This window comes from Camelus ferus, chromosome 8 (genome assembly GCF_009834535.1).
Source record: "Camelus ferus isolate YT-003-E chromosome 8, BCGSAC_Cfer_1.0, whole genome shotgun sequence".
Taxonomy (NCBI): Eukaryota; Metazoa; Chordata; class Mammalia; order Artiodactyla; family Camelidae; genus Camelus; species Camelus ferus.
The window spans coordinates 68,336,344-68,362,777 of NC_045703.1; the positions used below are offsets into that span (position 1 = coordinate 68,336,344).

At 43.5% G+C, this 26,434-nt stretch overlaps 1 protein-coding gene across 7 annotated transcripts in view; it reads right to left on the bottom strand.

Annotated features, from left to right (window-relative positions):
* PRKN (parkin RBR E3 ubiquitin protein ligase) overlaps window positions 1-26,434 on the bottom strand; it is a 1,163,789-nt gene that overhangs the window by 186,191 nt on the left and 951,164 nt on the right. For all 7 annotated transcript variants that reach the window (XM_032485307.1, XM_032485308.1, XM_032485306.1 and 4 more), the window contains exon 8: window positions 2,535-2,596. In XM_032485307.1, coding sequence (XP_032341198.1) covers window positions 2,535-2,596 — 62 coding nt within the window. The remainder of the gene's footprint in view (window positions 1-2,534; window positions 2,597-26,434) is intronic.

The window sequence follows — 26,434 nt, forward strand, 5'->3', positions numbered from 1 at the left end:
CTACTCTTCCAGCCAAACCCTTATAAAACCCAAACTCCAAAAATTCCTTGAACCCACTGGGCCCTGTAGTAATGGATTCTACCACCTTTCCGCCATCCCTCTCTCCTCTCATCGTCCACCTCCTTCCTTCCCCACTGCTACCACACTGAGCTGCCCACACCCTCCGCTCGGGCCACACCTACACTCTGGCAGTTGTTGAGTCAAGGACATCGCTCCTGAACTTCTCCCCTCCTCTGCATCCTCAAATCTCCCTGTTTCTCTGCAGAATCAGTCCCAGGAGCACATAAACATGGTGTATTTTTTTTTCCTATGAAAAAAATTTTCTTGATCTCACATTTGCCACCCCCAGCTACCTCATTTCTTTATTTTCATTTATAGCTGAATTCCTAAAAAAAGGGATTTATATTTGCTCTCTCCCATTCTTCCCCCCTCTTCAGTGACTCCCAGACAGGCAGATTTTCACCCTCACTCATCCACTGGTCAAGGTCACCAGTGACCTCCAAGTTTCGAGTGCTGGTGCTCAACTCCCACCCTCGTCCTGCCAGATCAGCACGTAGCACCGACAATCAGTCCTCTTCCTAAGATGCTTTTTCTCTGGCTTCCTGTTTCCACGCTCCCAGGTTTCTTCCCACTTTATTCCAACCACATCCTGTATTTCATAATATTTTTACATAAAAAAGCATTAGCTATGGTCACTTCAGAATTCCTGCACTCATTTTACTCTCTACCTGGGAATCTCTTCCCAGATGTCACCAAGATGCTTTCCCCCACACCTTTCAGGTCCTCATGCACCTAGCGCCTGCCTCGGTGAGACCTTTCCTGACCACCTTATGGCAAATCACACTTTTCCCCGGCATTCACTATCCTTCTTTTCGGTTTTATTTTTCCCCATGGCAATGATAACCATCTAACATAATGCATACTGAACACATGTGTGTGCATATAACAGTATAGCATTCCCCAACTGGAATGTGAGCCGAGAAGGAGTTCTTTTTCCCTCCTCTCTCCCTGTAACCGCGAATGGTGTCTAGCATGTGAGCAGGTGTTCAGTAGGTGTCTGTTGAGTGAAAGGAAAGAAGGAAGGTGGGCACTGTGGTTTTCCAGGAAATAAAGATCAGTAGTGCTGTGATGCACTGTGTGGCCACGTAGCACAGCTGATCAGAGTAAGATCGATTCTGATTATGGCTTGATTAAATTTCTAGGAACATGCAAGGTGGCTTGAATGTTATGCAAATCTAAGGAGATGATTAGAGTTGGCTTCTTTCCCTACTAATCACCCAATGAATCTAAAACAAATATGGAAACAATTTGCAAATATTGGTACAGGTTAGAAGAGAAGGCTCCATTATCTGAGCAGAAATCTCTGGGTAACAATCAGTGATTCTTGCTTTAAGAAATCTCTCAGGCTTTCACAGGAAAATAGCTGTGAGATTCAGGTGTTCTCATAAATCGGTATGTTTGGGGTCCGTGATCAACTCTTACCTGCAAAGGAGGATAACTGATTTTGCTTGTATTTGAATAAACATCCATGCCTGCTATTCTGGAAATTTACAGTATAAAAATATGAATGAGGCAAAACGTAACCTGTTCATTCAAGGAGTTGGAAATAATTCCAGCTTTTCATTTTCCCCTAGTTAACCCCCCTTTTGAAATCTCATATTGGAAATGAGTGGTCCAACTTTGCAACATATACGTACCAAAGAAAAAGAAACCAAAAGCCCATTGACAAAACCGAGCCACCACATCCCCTTTTGCATGTTCTCTGGTCGGTGCGGGCAGATTATCCTCAGGAGCAAAAATCAATAAAAGAGTATAAAGCATGTGGACAACTATGTGGTATAAGGATTTCAAGGCTAACTTGACATCAAGATTTAACCTAATAATATGGAGTCTTTAATTCCATATAAGGGTTAAGAGGTTTATTTTTAAGCAGTCAAAAGTGAGTGTGTATATACGTATGCATGTACATACAGAGAGTGCTTAGCACCCTGAATTATTTACTTAGCACGTGTATTTAAAATCTGACACGTCTCACTGAGCACAACACAGTATTTAAATAATCTACTTTAAATGGGCCATCCTTCGTATATAAATCCCATGTTTACATCCATGGCAAAAGCGGCTGCGTGAAATATAGATGACACACACAAAGTATGAAATTCTGGTGAAAAAGCTTGCACATCCACCCCCAGACATCAAGTCAGGGCTGCCTGTGACAATTGCTCCCTTGTGCACAATTCATTTGTTTGGGCACTTACTTGTTTGCGTATCTGCCACTACGTTGTACCTGCTGACTGCCGCGTCCTGAGATGAAATGCTCTGGCAGATAGCAGATGTACCAATTAATAACCTGTCAGCTCTGATGGATAGAAGAGGAAGAGTGTCCTCACATGTGTTTCCTGCATGAATCTCTTCCCCATTTCAGGCGCCAAGGGTCAGGAGACACACTCTGCCTCCCCGGAGAGAGCCCAGACTGTCTCATTAGTGTCTATCTTTCCTGACACTCCGGTGCAGCATTTGAGGGGCTGACTCACCTGCTCTTCTCCAAGAATCCTGAAGTGATGGAGCTCTTTAATCAAGGAGTTGGGGCAGCCAGCTGTTGGGAAGAAGAATTAATCATCAACGTGTTATTCCCATTCTGTGCGGTAATGTGTCCTCGCGGGCAGGTATGACGTCCAACGACCTGTGTTGCTGGTGGGGAGGACACCGGGCTTCCCCGCCAAACACTGTCTAACCAACTACAAGACAGCCAACCCCTGAGGGCGCTTTGCTCCCGCCTGACTCTACTGTGACTCTTGCAAAAGGAGCTACACGTGACCCTGGCCAGGCGTTTTCGCTCCCCCGTTCCCTGCACCCGCAGAGACTGTGACCTGGGCTTTGTGGGGTCTTAGGCTCCCATGTCACTTCTGCCTGGCACGTTACTTATCCCGACGATAGAGCTAGGATTTTGTGGCGCCGGAGAGGAGGAGCTGGCATGCATAGGTTCATTTTACTTATTTATCACATCCTGTTTCCTCTCCCCCCAGGCTGGGCTTCAGCACATTGACAGTGAAAAAAGAAGACAGGACAGCTGGACACCCTGTCTTCAAGGGATTCCGCTCTGGTTGAGAGCCTTGCCTGGTTCTTCCAGGAGGTTTTGTCAAAACCCTAAAGATGCTGCATTTCAGTTGGGAAAGGGTCTGTCATGGAAAGGACATGGGAAGAGGGCCATGGCGGTCTTCTTCTGGTCCTACCCAGATAGTGGGAGCATATTCAAGCTTTCACATTTTCTTTCTTCAGTTGTAAAAAAAAAAATTAAGTAAATAAATTGTACTCATAAATATACATATACATATATACATAAGTATACACATGTATCTCTCTCTATACGTCTATCTATCTGCCGGCGCATACTAATACCATTTAAAATGGGTTCCATCCTTATCTTTTACAGAGAGTTATTCCACAGTATTAATTTGCAGTTATTTATAATATAAACTCCGGAAACGAAATTGATAACTGTTTATTTGGGATCAAATCTATGGATGACACAATCTGTTGACATTTCTATTAAGGAAACCAGGCTGTATGAAAATGTGCCCAAACTACGTCTGAGCCGTTTCTCCGCGCTGTGATGTAAGAAGGTGAAAAGAGCGGAGGACGTGTGCCTGCGTGAGGGCGGGCTGAGGAGGGAGGGAAGTGTCCTTACAGGGTATAGGAATTATCCTTTACAAGAGAGATGAGATGTGTGTGTTATTCTAGAAGATAGGATTGTAACCCACAAGTGAAATTACAGCAGATACACTTGGGTTCAATACGAACACATTTCTAATTTAAAAATGGAATACACTGCTTTCTAAGCCAGTAACTGGAGGTTTTCAGATAGAGGCCAAATGACTATATTTATGCAGAATATTTTAGAGATGAATTTAACTTGGGTTATTTCCAATTCTGACATTCTGTGGTCCTGTAAAATGCTGGAACATAGATTTGGTCTTTGCTATTATATTCGATATTCTAGTCTTTGATGTTACTGTATTCTATACTCTCAGAAGGTGGTCCATAAACTTTCACTAAGGTAATACAAACAATTTTAAAAATATAAACAAAATGTAAACAGGTGATGTCACCACCCGGCAACAGTCCAAGAAAATAAATGAAAATGCGGACGTGGACGTTTTGGTGGAAAACCTAGTAAATCAATTGCCACAGTTACGTCCAATCTACAAAGAAGGAACGGGAGATCCGACGTTAGAAGAGACATCTGAGCTGCGTTTCTCCAGCTGGAGGCCGAGAAGACGTGCAGCCTGAGGTTCTTTTCTGAGAAGCTGTTCACTTCTGAGCTGCTATTCTGGTCTCAAGAATTAGTAAAGGAATATTCTGGGTCACTTGGTTGGCTGCAGTTCAACCAAAAGCCGCAGTGGAAATTCAGCCTCCTGTCAGTCCTTGAGTATAGGTCTCCTGGGGAGCAAGAAGTCATATTCTGGTTTTGTGAAATTACTGCGGAAAGGAGTGCAGCAGAGAGAATTCCCAACAAGCGAGGGTCCCGTGGTCTGGTGCCAAGTATGTGAGAGGGATCGCACAGGAGGAGCGCTGGCAGGATTGAGGCTCCTCCAGCAAGGGTCGTGGGCAGGCTGAGATCAGAAGAACCTGTGCCGACCACCCAGGGCCCTGTTGGTACCCCAAGCACTGATTCCGTTTCCATAAGAAAATCCACCATGTTAAGTGCGTAGAGTTAATTTGGATACTTTTGGCCTTGTGCTTTCTTTTATCTTTAATTTATAAATTTTTATTTGGGTCTTCTAGTTGTATAACCATAAATAGTTTCTAAATGTATATCTAGACATATTTAAGAAATACCATTTAAAATAATTTCATTCAACCTTAGAAGTTTTCAAGGATGACTTTTTTCCCTTACAAGTGGTCCTTTGCATCCCTCAAACTTGAGGAAAACTGATTTGACTTATTTAATGACAGGTAAAATAAGAAACAGAATTTAAAATCAGCCTATCTTCAAAATTTGTATTCTAACATTCTTCTAAGATATACTAAGAGGATTGATGTCAGTGATAGCTCAAATATAAACATCTTCAACAGAAGACTAGCTAATTACCTGAAACACCTGGTGGTTGCAATAAACTATAATAAACAAGGATAGAGACAGCAGACAGTTGGAAGGGAAGAGTTGTAAGAGGGTCAAGATATTTAACACCACAGAGGGGTATCAATGTGTGAAGATGGAATTTAAAAATAAACCTAGAAATGCAGGACATGCATATGGAATTCAGCAGTGTAGGGAGGCAGGAAAAAATTGGTGGAGGGGTGGAGGTGGCAAGGAGGGCAGGTGAAGACTGCGTGAGGACAGGTGTCAGCGGTGGCAGTGTGCTCTGATTTCTTCCAAATTCTTTACTCAGGGTCCACGCACATGACAGTAAGTCATCTTTTGAAGCCGTAGCCATCTGCTTGGACCACACTGTGTCCTCACAGTGCCCAGCATCATCTACCTTCATGCTCCTGTCAGTCAGTCTTTTCTCAAGATAACAGTTAAGAGGCTCCTGTTAAGATATGTATGTCGGGTACCATGCCGTCCACCCATGGATTTTTCTGTCTCACCAAGAGTCAATGCCAAGGTCATCAGCGACCTACATAAGGTCCTCTGCTGCCTGGCCTCCTGTGCAGCCCCTGAGCTCTGTCTCCATTGTGCATCACACTTGGAATCCACTCGCCTGTTGTTAGTTCCTGGCCCCCCCGGGGCAGGCTGCTATCTCCAGGGTTTTGTACTTGCTACTCCCTCTGTCTGGAAAGCTCTTGACCCTGTTATCTGCATGGAGCACTCCCTGCTTCCTTCAAGTCCTTGCTCACATGTCACCTTTCAGGACCACCCTGCACGGACCACCCTATCTTCGTCCCCCTGCACCCGTCACTGCTGTATTTTCTCCATAGGATGCATCATCTTCTCATTTACTTTATTTTCTGTCTCCCACTGCTGAAATGCAAAGGTGTGCAGGACCACTGCTGTTTTGTTAACTGCTCTATCAATGGTGTCCAGAACAGTGCCCGGCTGCATGAATTATTCAATGGCAGCTGCTCCCTGAATGAGTCATCCACCTCACAGTCCCCACCCACCTAGCTTGGTGACTGTGGCTCCTGGGAGAGGCTGCTACCCCACCCCTCCTCTCTTCTCATCCCAGAGGCCCCAACTCTGGCCTCCAACCCTGAATGTGCTTTGCTTATTGGTAAGTGGACTTCTTCTGACCTCTCACCCGTCTCTCCAGCCTGGTCTGCCCATGGGAAGATGTGAATGATGCTTAGAATCCGTGACTCCTTTGTACTTACACTGCACCTTCTTTGCCAGTATCCAACATCTAACTCTGGGTAATCCCCACCACCTGTTTTTCCTTCTCCTGTTCCAGTTCTGCCAGTCACAGGTTGTGTAGAAAAATGGGGCTAGAAGATCTTCTAACAGAAAGTCACGCCATCTACCTGAAGCTGCATCCTTGTTGGGATGGTGCTACTGTAGATTTGGGGTCCATTCCCTGTCAAGTCTCAGTGATACTTGTTCCTATCCCTTGTCTTTGGCCAATACCCTCTCCCATCTCCCTTGGGGACTCTTTCAAATCATCACCATTCTCCTCAATTGACCTTTAGTACTTCATTCTCAAAATACAACCTCACCTGACACAAGGCCAAAACTATAAAGCTATTGTTGTGAACATGGAGAAGAAGGGCCCAGACCCCCTGCAAGAAAGACTGTGGCCAGGCTGCAGGAGAACAGTGAGAGAGCCCCGCCGTGCACTCTGGTCTTCCTCAGCTGCAGAGACACACCTTGCCTAAGGTCGCATCTTTCCCAGGATCCTCGAATCTGTTGACTGGGTGAGGGGGAGGTGAAATTCCCCAAATATTTTGTCCCAATATGAGCTACTGATGGGCAATGCTTGCTGCCTAGTCTCTGCTGGCTGGCTGAAGCTCTGCTGGGCCTTCATGGCAGTTCGGCTTGTTACTTGGCCCAATCCTGTCCACTTCCCTTCCTTTCCAAGCTGCACATCTCAATATATATCTTGAATCCTGTCATGTATCTCTGACTCCCTCCCAGAGAACCTGCCCTGTGGCCACTATCAAGTGTGCCATGCTTGAACTTCATATCCCTCCCCAGTTAAAACCCCTTTGTATTCTCCCTCTCTGCTCCTCCAAGATAAAGGGGAAATGGTTCCCCTTTCTCAAAATAAGAGTCATTTTTCATCCATCCTAACCTGTCTCCTCTCAGCTCCTTGTAGGTCTAACTCACCACTCACTCATTCTTCTCAAACTCTACTGCTCTGCAGCTTGTTCACTTCAAACTACATATGTATTCAAATCTTCCCCTTTAAAAATTCAGCAAAAATCTAGCCTTGAGCATATGGTTACCACCCAATCTCTTTCCTTCTCCTTTCATCCAATTTGCTCGAAAGAATAGCCTACAGCCATTGTCACCACTTGAAAATACAGCAGTTGGAGGTATGGATTGCAGAAGGGGAATATCAAAACTGGGGGCTTCATGCCTTTTAAAATAAGTCATTGTCATTAGGGCCTGGGTTGAGGCTCTGGTTCTGCAGCAAAGAACTAGTTATCTGCTCTCAGATAGATCAGTTACTCTAAATGCCTTTTCCTTTATAATAATCACAACTATTCCAAGGAGTAGCTTTGAATGTATGTGAATGCAGGATGACATCACAAACAAAATTAGAAACTGGATTAATTGCTAATGATATTAATGGCGTATCAGTGTCTAATGACTGTTGCTGCCATTTCTTTTAAACATTTTATTTATTTAAAAGGGAAGTAGCTAATTGAAACAGTTGCTACATGATCTATTGTCTTAAGAAATGAAGGTCTGGACTTCTTTTTTTCAGCTCTAACATGTAGACGGCTTGGAAGTTCTTATTCTCATCCTTATAACAAGAAATATCTAGGCAACTGAAAATCAACAGTTTTTCTTGTCCCATCAGAGAGCTGACGTCATAGGGCAAAGCATCTCCCTGATAACCTGGAGAGACAGGCAAGTCCAGCGAGCCAACCAGAGCTGCTTACCTGGAACTATAAACTGGTAGGAACATCGGGATGGTCACTTTGATGAATTACTGTAAAGTGGGTGTGGACTAGTGTGAGAATGAGCAACTCTACGCGGGCCTGAGGTCTGACTGATTTTCCTGATCTTCACCTTTAAGATCCCCACCAGGTCCTCTCAGGACCCCTTGTGGCTCTGGTGGGGAGAGGGGGAGAGTAAACATGACAAATGTCCAGAGCCGTCTCTGCAACAAAGGTCTGCTCCCCAGGGGAAGGACTTGGCCAGCTCCTGCCCAGGCGCTGCGGGAGAAGGGTTTCCTCTAACTCCAACCTGCCGTCGCAGTGAAGGGGGAAAAGCAGTTAATGGGATCTGGGCTTCGAGGAAACAGACTGAGAACGCTGCATGTGGAGGAGGCAGAAAGAGGCAGGGAGACAAAAAAATCCCTGTCCCGCTGGAGAAACACCTGTGAAGGCCACAGGCCCAAGACCCAGACCCACTGGAAAACTGAGACTTCATCAGAAGATTGTGGGTGCTCCCCTCGCCCCAGCCATCCACCTTAGCGCCACACCAACAGGTCTCCTTTAAAACAGCAGGAACTGGACACGCAAAGTGCTTCAAGACACAGACTCTCTCTGAGTAGGGGCGCCTAGGGAAGCCCAGCGTCAGGAGGGGTGACAAAAACCGAGAAAACTAGAGGAATTTTGAACCTCCTGATAGTAACACAGCCCAGCCCCTTGCTGGACTGACATACAGCCTCACATTAAAGGTCTGTCTGGCCCGGTTCCTATTACATGTATAACATGTCCAGCATCAACAGATAATTACTAGTCACGTCAAATGGCAAGAAAACCACAGAGTGAAGGCTAAGGCAAGCATCAGACTCAGACTCAGGTACGATATAGACGTTGGAATGATCTAAATACACTGGTTAAAAGACATTACCAGACTGGTTAAAAAAAGACAAAACAAGAAATAAAGGTTCGGCGCCAAGTCATTTCTGCTATAAGAGGAAATTCAACAATCTGGTGACATTAGCAGGTCATTTACTGAGTGAGAGCCCTGAGACTCCTTCAGATGGTGGGTTTCAAAGCTGATGATGGGGACATGGCCACTTCTTTCTAGTCTTGTCCGGATTAGAAAGTAAAACCATGGCTTCAAGTCTTGGGAGGGCAAATGTGAAACTCTCAGTTACTTGGAAAACACATTAAACGATGGTTTTGGGGTAAGAAGCTCTGAGTAGTATAACACGTCCTACTAGGCATTTTAATTTGCTATCAACGTCTTTCTCTGAAAAAAAAAAAAAAAAAAAACCTGCTGAAGAAATGAACTAAGCTTCAGTGCTGCATCCAGCACTGCTTTTTGTGTGAAACAGAAAGGAAACGAAGTATAACAGTGCCTGCGAAGCCTTCCCAAACCCAGCGGAACTGGAAAAGCGCTAAATGGTAACATCTCTGTGAACGAAGACTGTGCATAAAATCACGAATGTGTGAGGCACAGACATGCGCGTCGGGACGCAGTCCTTCCGCACGTGCCTGGAAGAGGGTGACCAGCATCCAGCCAAGACATGTGCATTTTCCTGCCCCCTTTCCCTCAGTGGGGGGACTCCCCAGTCCCTTTACCCTCCATGTGAGGATGGAGATGTTCTCAGTCCCAGCCTGGTCCCCTCCCCCACCCCAGGTACCTGGCCTGGGAGGAAGGGGAAACTGTGGCGCAGCCAGAAGAGGGGAAGGAAATGAAAGGACTGATCCTCTCTACCACTAACCGGCTGTGTTATCTTAGGTCAAAGATGCTGTGTTAGCGCTAACGCCTTCATCTTCTACCTGTAAAAAGGGGAGTAAGAACGTACAGCTTAGAGGGTGGGTGTGAACTGTGTGTGCATTGATGTGCTTGTGTATAAGTTGCCTAGTGCGGCTCCCTGTACGTGGTCGGCTCTTATGGGTGGCAGTTGCTACCTTGAGTGTGTCTGGAACGGAGGAGCACTGGCCAGGCTGTACACGGATAGCCTGTTCTGCGGCTGTCCCAGAAATCCCTTGTTTCCCAAACCCTCAATATTTAGAGGCCAATTTTGCTAAAGGAGCCCAAAATTCAATTAAGTAACTGAGATTTATTATAACAATATGCTGAAGGACAACAGATGATCAAGTGTGTATGTGCGTGTATAACACACACGTATGTGTGTATATACATACATGTATATGTACACATGATCAGATCATATATGCTTAGGGAAGCATGGTTAGTATACACTTAGGGCTTTAAGTGTGCTGCGTTTTTTATTAATCCATTAATTCCTTTACTCACGACAATAATCTGAAATGATTAGGAAGCAACTCAATGTCTTTATTTGATATCATAAAGCTTTATGATGTATTTTTACCTTTGAAACTAGCTGGAATTTTTTTCTGCCAAGTCTCACCAGTCATTTCGAATTGCAGCCGTCACACATCTACACTTACCATGTGAACGAATCAAGGCAGTAACGCACACAACCTAAGCTGCGGGTCCCCAAACACACCCACTGATCCAAGCACGCAAAAGGGAAACGCACTCAAATTTCCGACGAAAGGGACGGTTAGCAAGTGCTTACTGCGCCTTCTGCTCAGCCTTCCGAGTCAGCCGTGACACACAGCAAGGGCATCACTTGAGTGTACGATTAACAGATGGACGATTACGACAAGCAAGCTGTGGTTTAAAGACAGATAGCCCACAAAGATGTCGAGAGGCTGGAACTGACGACCCTTGGTTCTGTTTAATCAGAGTGGACCTGCTTTTTTTTATTGTGGGCGAGCGGGGAAGGGCTCTGTTTTCTACCTGCAGCTCCTTTGTCATATTCAGGGTGACTTGCCTTTGGTCACCCGGGTCGTAAGTGAAGCCAATCACAGGGCTGAGTAACGGACAGGTTCACCTTGAAATTCTACCTCTAAGCCCTAGACCATGTACTGCAAACCCCAGTCTGCCCTGTGAGGGGGGCTTAACAAAAACAGGTATTAGCTTTATATATAAAGATGCCACAAATTCAGGATTTCATGCACATTATTTTCATCCTCCAAGTGATAAGATGAGTCTGACTAACTTGAGCACACCTCTTGTGTTTGGGGGAGAAAAACGTGTTACCCTGGAGACATCAAAAATCTACACAGAACAAAAAGCCAAAAAGCAAGACCAAATTTTAGAGGTTAAAAGTATCCATTACGAAGTGACTGTGAAAAAATGAACAGGAAGGGATATGAACGTGGGCTGTCTTTGCTGGTGGAGCCAGTCTGCAGCGTCTACTGAAAACGGTCACACAGTCGACCTGAATGGGTTGGCACGTGTATAAAGCACGCGTCAGTGACAACTAATTACGTTGCTTTAAAAAGCAGTTTGAGGGCCCACGTGTGTTGCACCCGTCACAAGCCCCTTGAACCATGTGTGTGATCATCTGTTAGGATCTGCTTTCCCACCCTGAACACAGGCTCTGGGAGGACAGGGACTCGCTCACTGCCTTGGCAAGGGCCTGGGGACTAGCACGGGGTTCAGCACGAGGGTAGTATTCAATAAACACGTGCTGAATGGACAAATTAATTAAGAGGGAAAAGGCATTGCCTTCTGGTTTTCACTAATAAGAGCCCTGGGAAATAGATGACTCGACAATCTGTATAGAATTAAGGACCTATGAACTGGAAGTCAACTGGACCTAGGGCACAAAGTTGAATTTTGAAATGAAAAATATTAGTATGCCACTAATCAAACAAGAGAGAGTCCTTGAGAAGTTCCATTTCCTACTGGCCTTGTCAAAATGAGCTAATTTTCAGCAAGAATTGAGCCCTGTTATCCATGGAAGGCGGAGGCCACGTCTGTTGAGTGAGTTCAGACAGGGGCCACTCTGACAGGCAGTAACTCAGACCATCATGGAAACACCAAAATATTTTTCTTAAGGCAGCCGTGCAAACACCACGTGCAATCTGATGATCTCACCTGCATCAGTGACCACCAGATTTAATTCCTAGATTGTATGGACTTGCTGGCATTTAACATCTTCAATGATTACAGACAGATCTACGTAACAGATAGTCCAGTATTAAAGAACAAACATATCTTAGTTTTTAAAGAGTTATTAGCTATTACTCACTCTAGACCAACCTCTCTTAGAACAGAATTCCTTCCTCTAACACACTGACAGCTGCATTAGAGACTCTATCTCAGGATTTCCAGTGACAGGTATCAGAGGATCACAGGATCAGAGAAAGAATTCCACTCTAATAATGACACATTCTTGTTGTTAGTTCTAGATACTAGTTCTAGATTTGTGATAGAAATCATATCCAATCCTTTTAAACCTTTATTAACCTTCTCACTGGCCCGGAATAATCCGTAACATGTGAACATGTCTAGGAAGCGTCCAGGTGTTCACTTCCCTCCCCTCTGTTCTCAGCTGTGACCTTGTAGTTGGCAAAATCCCTGTTCAAATGTGCTGCACGGAAAGTCTCCTGTTCATGTGCTGCTGCCACACTCACTCCTGCCTGCGCTGTCAGCCACGTGACCGGACGCTGGGGAACCCGAGGTCGAGACAGACCGAACCTTAAGGTGCTTTGTCCCACACAGGCTTTGAGAGGCTTGTTCTCAGGATTCTAGATGAGGGTTTCCACACTTGCTATGCTCACTTCCTCGTCTCACCTCTGACATCTCACTGGCGGGGCTCCTCCCACCCCACTGCAGGAGCGTTCTGTAAGGGCCACTCGGACTGGGGGCCCAGTATCTAGGGCCGCCCCCAGAACAGACTCCTACCTTGCTGTCCCAGGGAAAGTGCAACGACCTATTATTTGTCTGAATATTTAAAAGTTATAAGCCAAACTAAAAAACTGTTAAAAAAAATTTTCGCCCTTTTTCTTTGACAAATGCACCTGTTTGAGGATCTGGAAGGTGATGATTGAGAACTTTCAGACCCTGGAGGTCTGCTCCTGAATGTGGCTGCACCTGGCCCTTCCCTCCTCCGACTCCCAGGTTCCTACATCCTTGAAGAGCCCCTCGCATACCTCTGGTGCAGCCCACAGGTTCAAGCTCCACGGCCCGGCACTCCACCACGAGTTACCCCTTGGCCGTTGCCTTCGGGAAGACAGAGCCAGTTAAGAGTCTCAGGGCTGTCTGTGCTGGGAATTCTGAAGTCCAGAAACCCAGGCAGGGCTCAGGTCCTGTGGCCTCCTATGGGGAGAAGGATGGAGGCGGCAGACAGAGGGGGCTCCAGGGCAGGACCCGTTTGCTTAGTTCAGTTTTTACTTCCAGTGGCCCAGGCCAGTCCTGTTTCGCTCCCATTTCTCTGTCGTATCTGACGTTGGGTCAGCCCACCATTTTTCGAACAATCCCCTCTTCAGTTGTGACTCACTTTACTCTTCTGCCCATTTCTTTGCTTCTCCATTTTCTTTGTTGTCCCGTCATCTTCCTGTCATCCAAACACGGGCTCTGTCTCCAGCCCATTGTTCTGTTTTTAATTCTCTCTTCTACGGTCGCCTGACTGCTTCAAAGGAAGCCCTGCGTCTGCTTTCCGTGTGTCTCCAGTTGCCGGCTCCACCTCTGCACCCCAGGGTCCAGCTCTCACTTTAAAGTCAAGAAGTTTCACAATGAGCGCAGCCTGCCCCTCACACATGACCTCTTCCGCCTTCAGCTTTGGGAATTGGAGACGACTCTTAGTGATTCCAAGCATGTGCACACTTTTTGGGGGTAGTTGATGGCTGAAACTGATGTCAAACTCATTGCTCTTCAATTTTTAATTTTTGAGATTAAATCTTTCCTTTAATTTTGAAAAGTTAAAAAAAAAATTGATCTCCATCCAGCTCCAGAATTCTGAACTCTGTTCTCTATGCTGTTTCAAGGATTCCCAGCAGTGACCCTGAGATTACATATAGGAGTATTTGGAGATCTAATGACGCTGAAAATGTTCGCTCTTCTTCTGTTGTTTTTACTCTTGTCCTTGTTCTGTTCTCAGTTTTCTTAAGACAAGCTCCTCCCTCAATTGTTTCTTTTGTCCTTTCCAACATGGGAAACATTCTCTTTGCCCGAGAAAATAGCAAAAACAGGAATGGGGTCAGTTTCTCCACCTGTTAGCATCGTGCAGCCTTCTCCTCTCACCGTCATTTCCCTCACTGTTCTTGCCCTTGACCCGACTATAAAAGGCTGCTTTGCTGTCTTTGATCTTGAAATGAGAATTTCATCTTGCTCTGGGCTTGTCCTAATGATATGCTCCCAGGTTTGTACTCTTTGATGGTTTCTTCCCAGCTGCAAAACTCCTCACTCATCGCTTACACCTGCTTTCTAAAAATCTGAACTCACTGTAAATGAAAATAAGTTGCCTGCTTGGTATTAAAATTAATAAGGAAATTCATATAAAAAAGCTGCTGTACATTTATATGAAGACAGAATTGCATCTTATTTTTTAAAAATACTAAAAAAATTTTGGAGGGGAGGTAATTAGGTTTATGTATTTATTTTAACGGAGGTACTGGGGATTGAACCTAGAACCTTGTGCATGCTGAGCACATGCTCTACCCCTGAGCTATTCCTGCCCCCTGAGTCCTAGTTTCTTTCAAGGATAATTTTGAAACTGGGATCTTAAAAATTTCAATTAGTCACTGTAATCAACGTTTACTTTCATTCTGTTCCTATATCATAAAGATTATTTTACAATCTAACTATGACTCTCCTCCAGAAAATACATTATGAAGTTGTGGATCATTTCCACAAAGGCACTGACAACTATTAAAAAACAAGACACAAAAATCCTTTGGGGAATTAACTGAACTACAGCTTTTTTGGAAAGCTTTCGCTGAATTTTCTCATTCACCATGCTGTGAAGTAGGGGAAACTCATTTGGAAAATATATTCCCTTGAAAAGCATTAAAAACCACATGAGTCTTCAATCACTATTTTTTCTTTTAATTTCCTTGTAAATCATCACAGGGGCAATTGTGATATCCTTTGGGTTCAATGGGAAGCCGTGAGCACCCGGGCTTGGGATAAAAATTGAAATGGATTTCAGCTCTCTGATGTGCTACTGGCACTGGCCGCATGACACAAATAATCTGCAATTTGCAGGTTGCTGCTGTTTGGTGTGAAATGCTTTGAGGATTAATTTCTGTCTTGGCTACAGCTTAGAATCCCTAATGTCAGCTTGGCAATTATAGTTACCTTCTATTTTTCCCTTAAGTACAACTTTGAAAAGGAAACTGGCTAACAAAATAGCATGAAAAATAAGTGATGATTCAATGTGATCATAGATAATGCAGCAAAACCCTGGACAATTACATTTAATCACAAGCCAAACAGGGCAGGGTGCATCTGCAGGCTGGATCTGTGAGTGGGTTTGGCGGGCTCCTTTCCACTCCAGGGAAGCCAGGTTGATTAGGGTCTCCGTGTACTTTGCTGAAGAAGCCATTTCTGAATTAGCCTGAGAGCCATGTGTTGATAGTACCCATGTAAAATCCACTAAAACATCTTGACTGAACAACTGCATTCAAAGTCAGCAATAGGACTTTATATAATCAAATTTCAAAGCATTATCACTTTAAATAAATAAAACCAAGCTTATCTTAACAGTTACTCTGTCGCTGATGTCTGTAAAGAATTATTCATGCATTGCTTTTCAATAGCCAACTCCTGATGGGTCTAAGACACCCTAAAGCAGCTAAAAAGAATTTGAAGATACTCACCTTTCACCCAGCAACTTCACTGGTAGGTGTCTACCAGAGAGAAACTTCCATAGTTACGCAAGCAGGTAGTTACAAGAATATTTGCTGCAACCATTTTGTAATAACAACAGCAACAAAAGAAAACATCTGAGTGACCATCAGTAGGAGGAGAGAAAAAATCATTCAGCATCGATCATTCAACACCACTGCCCACTGCCTGCCAGGCACTGTTACAACGTTGGAGCCACATTAGTAGAAAAACGAAAATAGACAAAAATCCCTCCTTAGAGTTTGTGTTCTAAGGGGAAGATAAACAATAAAGATAAACTAATAAGTAAATCCTGAAGTATTTTACAAAGTAATGAGCACTCTATCAGAAAGAAAAAACAGAACAGTGGAAGGGGGAGAAGAGCAGGGGTTGGGTAATTTAAAGCAAGATGCTCAGAATATTTCTTGTTGAGAAAATGGCATTTAAGCAAAGACTTTTAGGAAGTGAGTTAATGCAAATTAAGTAGGGTGAAATGTGTCTAATAGACAAACATCAAAAACGTAAGTTAAGAAAAGAAGTTGCAACAGTTCACTCATAGTACGATGCCATTTATATGAAGTTCAGAAAATCTGCTAAACAATATGGATTCATACAAATACACTAACTCTTAGTAACTACAGAACAATGCATGCAAATGATCAATACCAAATTTAAGGGAAAGAGAGATTGAAACAGGATCATAGAAAAGGGGAGGGGATGCTTCAAATCTATCTTTAAAGTTTATTATAATAACTGTTAAAAATAAAAGCTAGCATTTGTCACATTTATATGGACAAAGAACTTTTCTTAGTGCTTCACATATAATAATTCATTTAATCCCACAACAACCCTATGAGATAGGTACTACTATTATCCCCATTTTATGGATGATGAAACAGAGGCACAAAAAATAGTAATTAGCCTGACAGAGTTATCTGACACAATGTGAAAAGTCAAACACTGACAAAGCTGGACGGCGGGTTCATGAGCGCTCAGTGTGTTATTTTCTATATCTAATTGTACATTTGTAACTTTTCATAATCAAAAAGTCTACATGAAAACTTGAAGTAAATATAAAGACAACTTTGGAAAAATTGAATAAAAATTCAAGAACTTACAGATTTGAGCTGAGCATATCTGAGCATGTATGTAGTTTGAAGAAGGGATACTTTTGAAAATATAATCACTATATTAGTAAGCATTTGTAGATTTTGTAGCTTTAAGAATAAGTTGAAAGAAGCCATAAATATTGTTTATTCATGTGCTTACTTATAAATGAGGCAGCTACTACCAAAAAAAAGCTCACAGAGCCTCTTCCTGGAGCTCAGAATAGGGTGAATTAAGCTCAGAAGTCTGTGATTTCATAATACAGGTGCACATTGGTATTTTCTGGTTCTTTGTAGCTGCCATGTTAATCCAAGTGTCTTTCCCGAGTCAGTTCCCAGTGGCCGTGAGACGACTTGTCTTCCCAAGAGGTACTTACTGCACAGGAGTGAGTCTCGCTGATAATGAGACACAATCAGAACTTCGTCAGGTGTTCTCATCTCACTAATAGTAACACACATCACGACTGGCAGGAGGTGAACTCCAAGCCAACATTCATTCATTCTTTACTGAGCAACTTTTCTGTGCATGATCACTGTGTATGAGGCCAGATTCTACAGAGACAGCAGAATTGAAGCAGGCTGGGGCTCTGCTGCATGGAGTTTGCAGAAGAAATAATATGCACATCAACAAACCACGTAAATAGAGGGGAGGGTACAGCCCAAGTGGTAGAGCATGTGCTTAGCATGCGTGAGGTCCTGGGTTCAATCCCCAGTACCTCCTCTAAATATAAGTAAATAAATAAACCTGATTACCTCCCCCTCATAAAACAAAAACAAACAAACAAAATAGAGAAATAAATAGAGAAACAGCCAAGTGTGCTGAGAGCGATCAAAATGGGGGTGTTAAAGAAAAGAAAAAAGGAGGAGGGATGGGATGAAAGGCCCGGAGGCTGGAAGCACCGAGTGTACGCGGGGAAACCAAGCAGCTGTTTGGTGCAGACGAGAATGAAACACCTGAATCTACACAGCTGAACTACCAGGGCTGAGGGCTGAGACGACGGAGACCTAATTGTTTGTTCCGGAACAAAACCTGATTTTGTAGATAAGCTTGCAATGTAATACAGCGCTTCACTATTTGCTTCCAGAAATTCCTGCAAGGAACTGAACCAGTCTGTTCCTCTGAGTAGCCACCTCCTTTAACAGAACCTAGACTGGGCAGTGTCGTGTATCAGACAACAGTTTTCTTGTCAAGGCACCCTTCAAAACCTTCGTCTCGTTGCGTCTACCAACCCCCAACTATTCTGTTGTGAATGTTGCCCAGCTCCAATCAGCTCTGCACCAGAAAGATCTGCATTACCCACTTGAACTCAGATCCCCAAATCCTGTAAATCTTTTTTCATTGAAGTACAGTTTACAACGTTGTGTCAATTTCTGGTGTACAGCATGTTTCAGTCATATATATACATACATATATTCCTTTTCATATTCTTTTTCATTATACGTTACTGTGAGATACTGAATGTAGTTTCCTGTACCATGCAGCAGAAACTTACTGTTTATCTATTTTATTTATAGTAGTTAGTATCTGCAAATCTCAAACTTCCCTATTTATCCCTTCTCACCCTCTTTTTCCCTGGTAACTAAGTTTGCTTTCTATGCCCATGAATCTGTTTCTGTTTTATAAATAAGTTCATTTGTGTCTTTTTTTTTTTTTTTGAGTCCACATTTAATGATAACATATGGTATTTTTCTTCCTCTTTCTGGCTTACTTCACTTAGAATGTTGATCTCCAGGTCTATCCATGTTGCTGGAAATGGCATTATTTTATTCTTTTTACAGCGGAGTAGCATTCCATTGTATAAATATACCACGTCTTCTTTATTCATTCATCTGTTGATGGACACTTAGGCTGTTTCCATGTCTTGGCTATTGTAAACAGTGCTGCTGTGAACACTGGAGTGTATTTGTCTTTTCGAGTCAGAGCTCCCTCTGGCTCAAGCCCTGTAAATCTTGACCTCTCGTTTCTGTAAAATCTCCACAGCTGTCAGCGTGGTGGGGTTTCTCACTGCAGTAGGTCTAATAAATGCTGTTCTGCTCAATTAATAGCCTTTCTGATAGTCATTGGGGAGAACTGACACAGAACATATGAAAGACAAGAGAGAAAACGCAGTAAAAAAATTAAAAACACTTAAAATTTTTCTCATTTTTGTTATGATGTCAAAACAATTTTAAAAATCAGAAAATTGTTCTCAGTATGTATGTTCTTGGAACTCTGCTTACGCCTCTGTATTTCATGACTCTTCCTTCCATATTGACCTATATTTCCAATGTTTTTGACTTTAAACTTCTAGAGGACAGGTGTGTTCATCATCTGGCACCCCTCGGAGTATAAATTTAATTTGGATGGTCGACACGTGGGAGTGCCCTCTCGGGTACGAGGCTCTCGGAGTGAAAGGTATTCCCAACCCACTGTTCTCTTGTTCCTGCTACTCTGAAAAGTTCATTCTTGGTTGAAACGAGAAAAGAGAAAGGGGGAAGTAATGGAGAAGTTATTTTGTGTTGCTTTAGTATGTTTTTCCATGGACTGTGAGGGTTGGTTTACCCAAGTGAGCACATCAATGGTCAGTGTCTAGTTAACTTTATAGGAGGAAAGGGAACCCCTGGGATTGAAATCCCTGAGTGGATCCAATTAAAAAGGAGACTCAGAATACATACATCCTATCAGAGAACACATGATCAACTAGGGTTCAGTAGGTCATCTGGGTGACTAATTACCATGGTTAAATTAATGAGGTTTCTTTAGGGTAAGAGCATTATGAGTCTCAAACAATCTATACACGTGTAAGCCTATCAAACATTCCCTGTTTAAAAACTGGAAGCTTTTGGTTTCCATTTCTGTACCCTACACGTTGCTTTAGAATTGTTCTTTCAAATAGACCTCCTTGGGGCATATTCAGAGACTACTAAGTTTGAGAAAATAAATAATATCCAAACAACATTGAAGAAATGTATGTAATTAGGTTTTATGAATGAGCACAACTCTAAAGGAGGCTTAAAAATGAGGTGGAGAGATCATTTAGAGGATAAAGTGGGATGGAGGAGTGGGATGAAAAAAGTATATTTTTACAAGTACTTAATAGTATTTTGTTTCTGATTTTTTTTTGTATTTTAATTTATTTCAGTAATTTCCCTTGGTACTTTAGTGCTATGCATTTTGTTTCTTTCATTCATCTTAGTGTGGGCATAATTGCATTCATTACAGACAGCTGTATTTCAAATTCTAAAAAAAAAATAGGCCAACCAAAACGATAATTTTTTAAAGCACTCCAAGTACTGCCACTGAGAGTCATCACAGCTTTTCAAGTTCAGATATTTAAAATTTGTATGCTGGTGTAGATACATTTGAAAGAGATGAGATAAATAAAATAGAGTGAAAAATCCAGTTTAAAGGACAAAATGTAGCTTCTATGATGGGCAAACAAAAATGTACAGCTTCAGCTATATTATTAATTATACTGTGGTTTGATTGCCCAGATCTTTACATCTTCCTACATGAAAAATTAGTAATCATTCTCCATTTTAATTAGTCAAAATGACTAAATATAAGTAATTCTCAATTGTCAGCAGTCACACTGACGCGTCCAGGTGTGTTACTCACACTCTGAAGCACAGCACTCACGCCGCCAACTAGGCACCTTTAAAACGCAGGGGCGGTGGGCTTCCTCCGACGGGTTTAGCAGGTTTCTGGTCACCACACCAACAGCTGGGTAAACTGGGGTCACTCACCACCCACGTGTCGCCCGTAAGACTGCACCGTGGCCGAGGCCAGGCAACTCCAGACAGTAAGTCCAGACATTCGGCCTGTGTACCTCCAAGAAAAAAATGCTTTCTAGACTATTTGCTTTAAGCACTCATCAATTAGAAAATGAAACTTAATAGATATATTCGATGTTTCAAAGCTGGTATTATCCTAGTAAAAACCTGCATCCATCTGCAACTGTCCTTTGAGAAGTTCTTATATGTACCAACTTCTACTTTGAGAACTTTCCCACGTTTGAATAAAGCTATTAAGTGTCTGAAAGTCTGTCAACCTCAGCTTCATCCAAGAGGTGATCGTAGGACTTTTGTGCCGTCTTTTTTGGTCTAAGGTCACAAATTATTAATCTCCATTGTATTTACTGTGTTTGCGTTTTGATTATTTGATAAACTTTACAAATGTCAATTAACTGTCTTGTCCAATAAAGGGCAAAAACACAAGGAGTTCTCTTGCTGGAACTGTTCAGAGAGAAGAGGCCCCAAAATCTGGAACCAGGGGTGATGTGCGCAACAGAGATAATGTGTTAAAATGGAAGATGGTAAGAAAATGACACATGTTGCCCCAGCCTGAGGGCGGAGTCATTGGACAACAGGAGCCAAAGACTGATTGATGGATTATGTGGAAAGCACCGGGGCTACGCCATCAATAATGAGCGAGGGAAGGGAAACATGACTGAAGAAGTGGGAGAGAGGGAATCCAACCGATGCGGATTCAGTGTAGGGGTTTTGTTTGAGGACTTCAAGGTGAGGGATGGAAAGTGTGACTGTCGAACAGGAGAGTGTTGAAACCAAGTGAGGCCAGTGAGGGCCAACATATAGGAAATCCTTTTTATGCTTTATCACTGACTTTGGCTTTGGTAAAGATAAAGCTGGTCTATTTTGGAAAGTAGGTGTCTAACATCCAGTGACTCTATCCGCAAGAAGGCAGGCTTTGATGCACCCATCCACACTCTGTGCAGCGGAAGTACATGTAAAGATTGCAAGTTTAGATACTCTTGGTCATTTTGGATGCATGAAAAAAAAATTTTCAGAAAATACATTTCCTTTAAGCAGAGGAATTTCTCTGTCCTCACCTTATCTTGTTATTCAACCTACTATTAACCCTCTTATTCCTTAATAGTTGTCTGGGGAATATTTAAAGGCAAATAAATCATCTTGCATATTTTTAATTTTTTTTATTGAAGTGCCATCAGTTACAATGTGCCAACTTCTGGTGTACAGCATAATGTCTCAGTCATGCATATACATACATATATTTGTTTTCATTTTTTTATTAAAGGTTATTACATATTAAACATAGTTCCCTGTGCTATACAGCAGAAACTTTCTGTATTTTTTAATATTCATTAGGATTTATACTGTAGTTTTTAAGTAGGAAGAGAAAACCAAGAGCATATTTATAGGAGAAAATATGAATTGTTATTCAGATATACTTACAGTAACTCGGGTCCATTCATTCAACCAATATTCATGCTATGCGTTGTTTTATGTTCTGCGAAACAGCAGTGAACAGGACAGAAAAGCCCCTGTCCTTGTGGTACTTACTTTCCATGTGGGAGGGCAGACAAAATAAACAAGTAAGTTACAGAATGTTGACAAGTGCTATGCAAACCAGTGATGGGAGTGGCAGAGAACCGTTTTATATGAGTGGTTAGGAAAAAGCTCTCTACAAAGGTGTCACCTGAAGGGAAATGAAGGAGCACACAATGACAATACGTGGCTGCCGGGGAAAGGTGTTCCAGCAGAGGGCACAGCAGGCGAGGATGCCCGGAGGAGGAAAGGTGTGCTGAAAGGACATCCAGGGGCCCAGGGTGCAGAACAGGAAAGGAGAACAGAGGTGCCAAGGGTATGCAAAGAGGTCCTCGCCTCCCATTGAGCAGGGCCCGTTTCTGCCATTTGTAAGGAATCAGGCTGTTACTCCGAATAAGATGGGAGGCACTGGAGGGGTTTAAGCAGACAAGTCACACGATTGGTTCTTTCTTTCTTTCTTCCTTTTTTTTTTTTTTTTAAAAAAAAACTCACTCTAGCTGCTGGGTTGAAATAGACTGTTGTGAGCAAAGGAGGAGGAGCCGAGAACCTGCTAGGGAGACGGCGGTGGATTGGAGTGGAGTGGTGGTGAGGAGGAAGTGAGAATGGGTCAGAACCTGGATATACCTTGAAGATAGATGGAGAGGATTTGCCAATAGATCGCAGGTGAGGTGAGAGAGCGCAGGCGCAGATGACGGATGACCCTGCGCCCCTGGGAGGGTAAAATGCCCCCGGCTGAGACCGGGGGGACTGGACAATACAGGACACTCACAATACATCCTGCATCATGAATAGAACTCGTGCCTGCAAAAGGAATTACTTTAAAAATTATGACTATTATTTTGGTACTTGTTTTGCAAGTTCTCACCTCACAGCCTAAACATTTCTGAACGTACTGCTGACGCCGGTCAGACTAACCAAACGATTACCAAAACCTATATCAACCTGGGCTACACAGATGGTCTCCTGAGCTGCTTGCTTCTTACTGTAGACAGTTTCTGACGTAGAGCTGTGTGTTTGGGCCCCGGAAGACGGCTGCTCTGCTCTCTGTCGTCTCTTGCCGACCTGGCCCTGCCTCACCCTCACCTCATGTGCATGAGTGCCTCCAGCTCCTAAGTGGAAAGTTTAGCAGAACTACCTGCGTGATCTGCCTGACCCCCAGCTAACGACTGTTCTAGCCTTTGGACCAGAACGGTGTCTGTGTGTTCAGCCATCAACGGAAAACAGTGGCCCTAACAACGGATGCTAACCCAGGGCTATGGGTTGGATGGATGCGGTCCTTCAAGCAGTCGCCCGGGCAACCAAGGGGCCCTTCTGACAAGGCGCCCCCTATAACTGACAGCCTCCTCCTCGCCTGTGTAGTGGAGATTGCTGCTGTGTCCTGCCTGCTGTCGGCTGCACCCCTGCCTGGGTGTAACTTCCAGAACTTTTACTTCTGACTTGTAAGATTCCCTGTCCAGCAAATTATTGATGTCTCTGTCACGGACTCCAGCTTCTTTCTTTGATCTCGTGGCTGGGCAGCTGCAAGGCTGCAGGACTTTGGGGTGCAGCACAACAAGAGTCTAATTCTTCAACCTACTTCTGAGGCTCTGCCAGATGTGGCAATCTTAGTGTACTGGGGCCTGGTGATGTCCATGGAGAACTAATGGTGACGGAAGACATTTGTTCCTCCATGTCTGCTGGGCGAGTCCTTGTTGAAGCTGCTGTGTACCTACATCTATACGTATATCTCTCTCTATATCTACACTCACACTTTGTTTTTCATTCCCCAGGTTCCTTGAAGAAATGCCTGATCTTAGCCCTGGAAATGTAAAGCATGAACTTGGGACACCTTGTCACACTGGAAAGCAGGAAAGCCATTAAGGACTATTGAGCAATTTCACTTCCGGGCGTTTATCACTTATAGGTTAAGATCACTCCTTGACCAGTGGACTGTGGAAGGGATGCTGCGTTCGCAGCCATGAAAACAACGTGCATCTCACTGTCCACCTCCCCCTGAGTTCTTTGGAGACTAAGCATGTTGCCAATGAGCAGTAATACTTTGAAAGGAATTTTTTTTTCTGAGCAAAGGTCTCCATAATGGGTTTAAAATATTCAGCAAACCACGTCATAAACAGATGTGCTGTCACCCAGGCTTTGTTGTTCCATTGACAGAGCACAGGCAGAGTAGACTGAGCATAATTCTCAAGGGCCCTAGGACTTTCAAAATGTTAAATGGACAGCGGCTTCAACATAAAGGCATCAGCTGCCTTAGCCCCTGTAGAAGGGTCAAGCTGTCCTTTGAAACTAGCCACTGACTTCGCCTCCCTGGCTGTGGAAGACGGTGTCTTCTTCCAAGACGAGGCTGTTTCGTCTATGCTGAAAACCTGTTGTGCAGTGTGGCCACCCGCATCGGCTGTCTGAGAGCCTCTGGATAAGGCACTGCAGCTTCTAAATCGGCACTTGCTGCTTCACTTCGTACTTTTATGTTATAGAAATGACTTCTTCCCATAAATCTCCTGAACCAGCCTCTGCCAGAGTCAGCCTTTCCTTCTGCAGCCTCCTCCCCTTGCAGTCTTCACAGAATCGAAGAGAGCTGGGGCCTTGCTCTCAGGCTTTGGTTTAAGGGACTGTTGTGTTCATCTGGTCTTCTCTCCAGACCACTAAAACTTCCTCCGCATCAGCAGTGAGGCCGTCTTGCTGTCTCATCACTTGTGTATTCCCTGGAGCAGCACTGTTAACCTCCTTCAAGAGCGTTCCCCTGTATTCACAGCTGGGCTAACCGCACGGTGCAGACGCCCAGCTTTTGGCCTCTCTCAGCTTGGGACGTGCCTTCCTCGCTAAGCTTAACCATTTCTTAGCTTTTGATTGAAAGTGAGAGGCGTGCGACTCTTCCTTTCATTTCAACATGTAGAGGCCTTTGTAGGCTCATTAGTTGGCCTGCCTTCAATTCTGCTGTATCTCAGGAAAGAGGGAAGCCCGAGGAGAGGTGGGGGGGAGCGGCCTGTCAGCAGAGCAGTTGGAACACGCCTGTATCGATGGAGTTCGCTCTCCTATCACCTGGGCAGTTTGTGGTGTTCCAAAACAGTCACAACAGTAATTTCAGTGCTCACTGATCACAAGCCAATATAACAAATACAATAACAATGAAAACGTTTGATATATTATGAGAATTGCCAAAATATGACACAGAGACATGAAATGAGCAAATGCTTTTGGAAAAAAGGCATTGATAGACTTGCTCAGCGCAGGGTTGCCACAAAACTTCAACTAAAAAAAGACCAGCGCAGTACCTGTGAAGCGCAGTAAAGCAAAGGGTAATAAAATTAGATACGCCTGTACCGAATTGTATACCTGAAAGCTGCTAAGAGTGATCTTAAAAATCCTCATTAGAAGTTAAAAACAATTTGTAACCATATATGGTGACAGACGTTAACTAGACTGACTGTGATCATTTTGCAGTATATACAAATATCACATCATTATGTTGTACATCTGAAACTAATATAAAGTTGTGTGTCAATTACATCTCAATTAAAATAAACAAACAAAACAAAAACTATTAAGATCATGTCAAAGGGACTCAAGGACCAACACAGGGGGGCTCACGCTGGTGAAAGACAGGATAATTTGAGCATGGATAAAAATAAATATTGTAATATATTCAAATGTATTGGATTTGTTAAAATTCATGAGTTCTTAAGATTTAAAAAAAAACCCTCATTTGTCACTTTCAGGGGATACTAGGAAAACGATTCATTTTTCTTAAAACTGGCAAATGAAACGGGGGAGTGATAGGAATCGAGGTTTAAACCGCCTTTAACATAGAAATTGTACTTCTGAGTAACAAAATCATTGATGAAAGAAATTTTCTTTCAATGAAAGTACTCCAGGAATAAAGTAAGAAGCAATGAAAGAATTATTTATAAAGTGAAATAATCAAGTAGTAACCATCAATGGCTGCTAGTGGACAGAGGACGTTCCATGCCTCCTGACACAAGGACACGCCGCTACTCTTGGAGATTCTTGTAAGAAATAAAATCCCTCATTCAGACCAGACCTCTGGTTAGAAGCACTGACTTAAAGGTGATGCAGCATACGGAGGGTTACTTATACCAGTGGAGTCAAAGTGAGATGCCTGGACGGGTCACATTATGAGCATCAAGGAGGTGGTTAGAAATGCAGGTTCTCAGGCCCACCCCAGACCAGTGGAATCGGAAACTATGCGACGAGGCTCAGTGATCACACGTTAACGTGCCCTTTCAGCGACATCAGTTGCACGCTAAATTTGAGAACCACCTCCTTATACAACCCTCCCAGGAGTGCAAACACCTCACAGCATGGGTAACTCCCC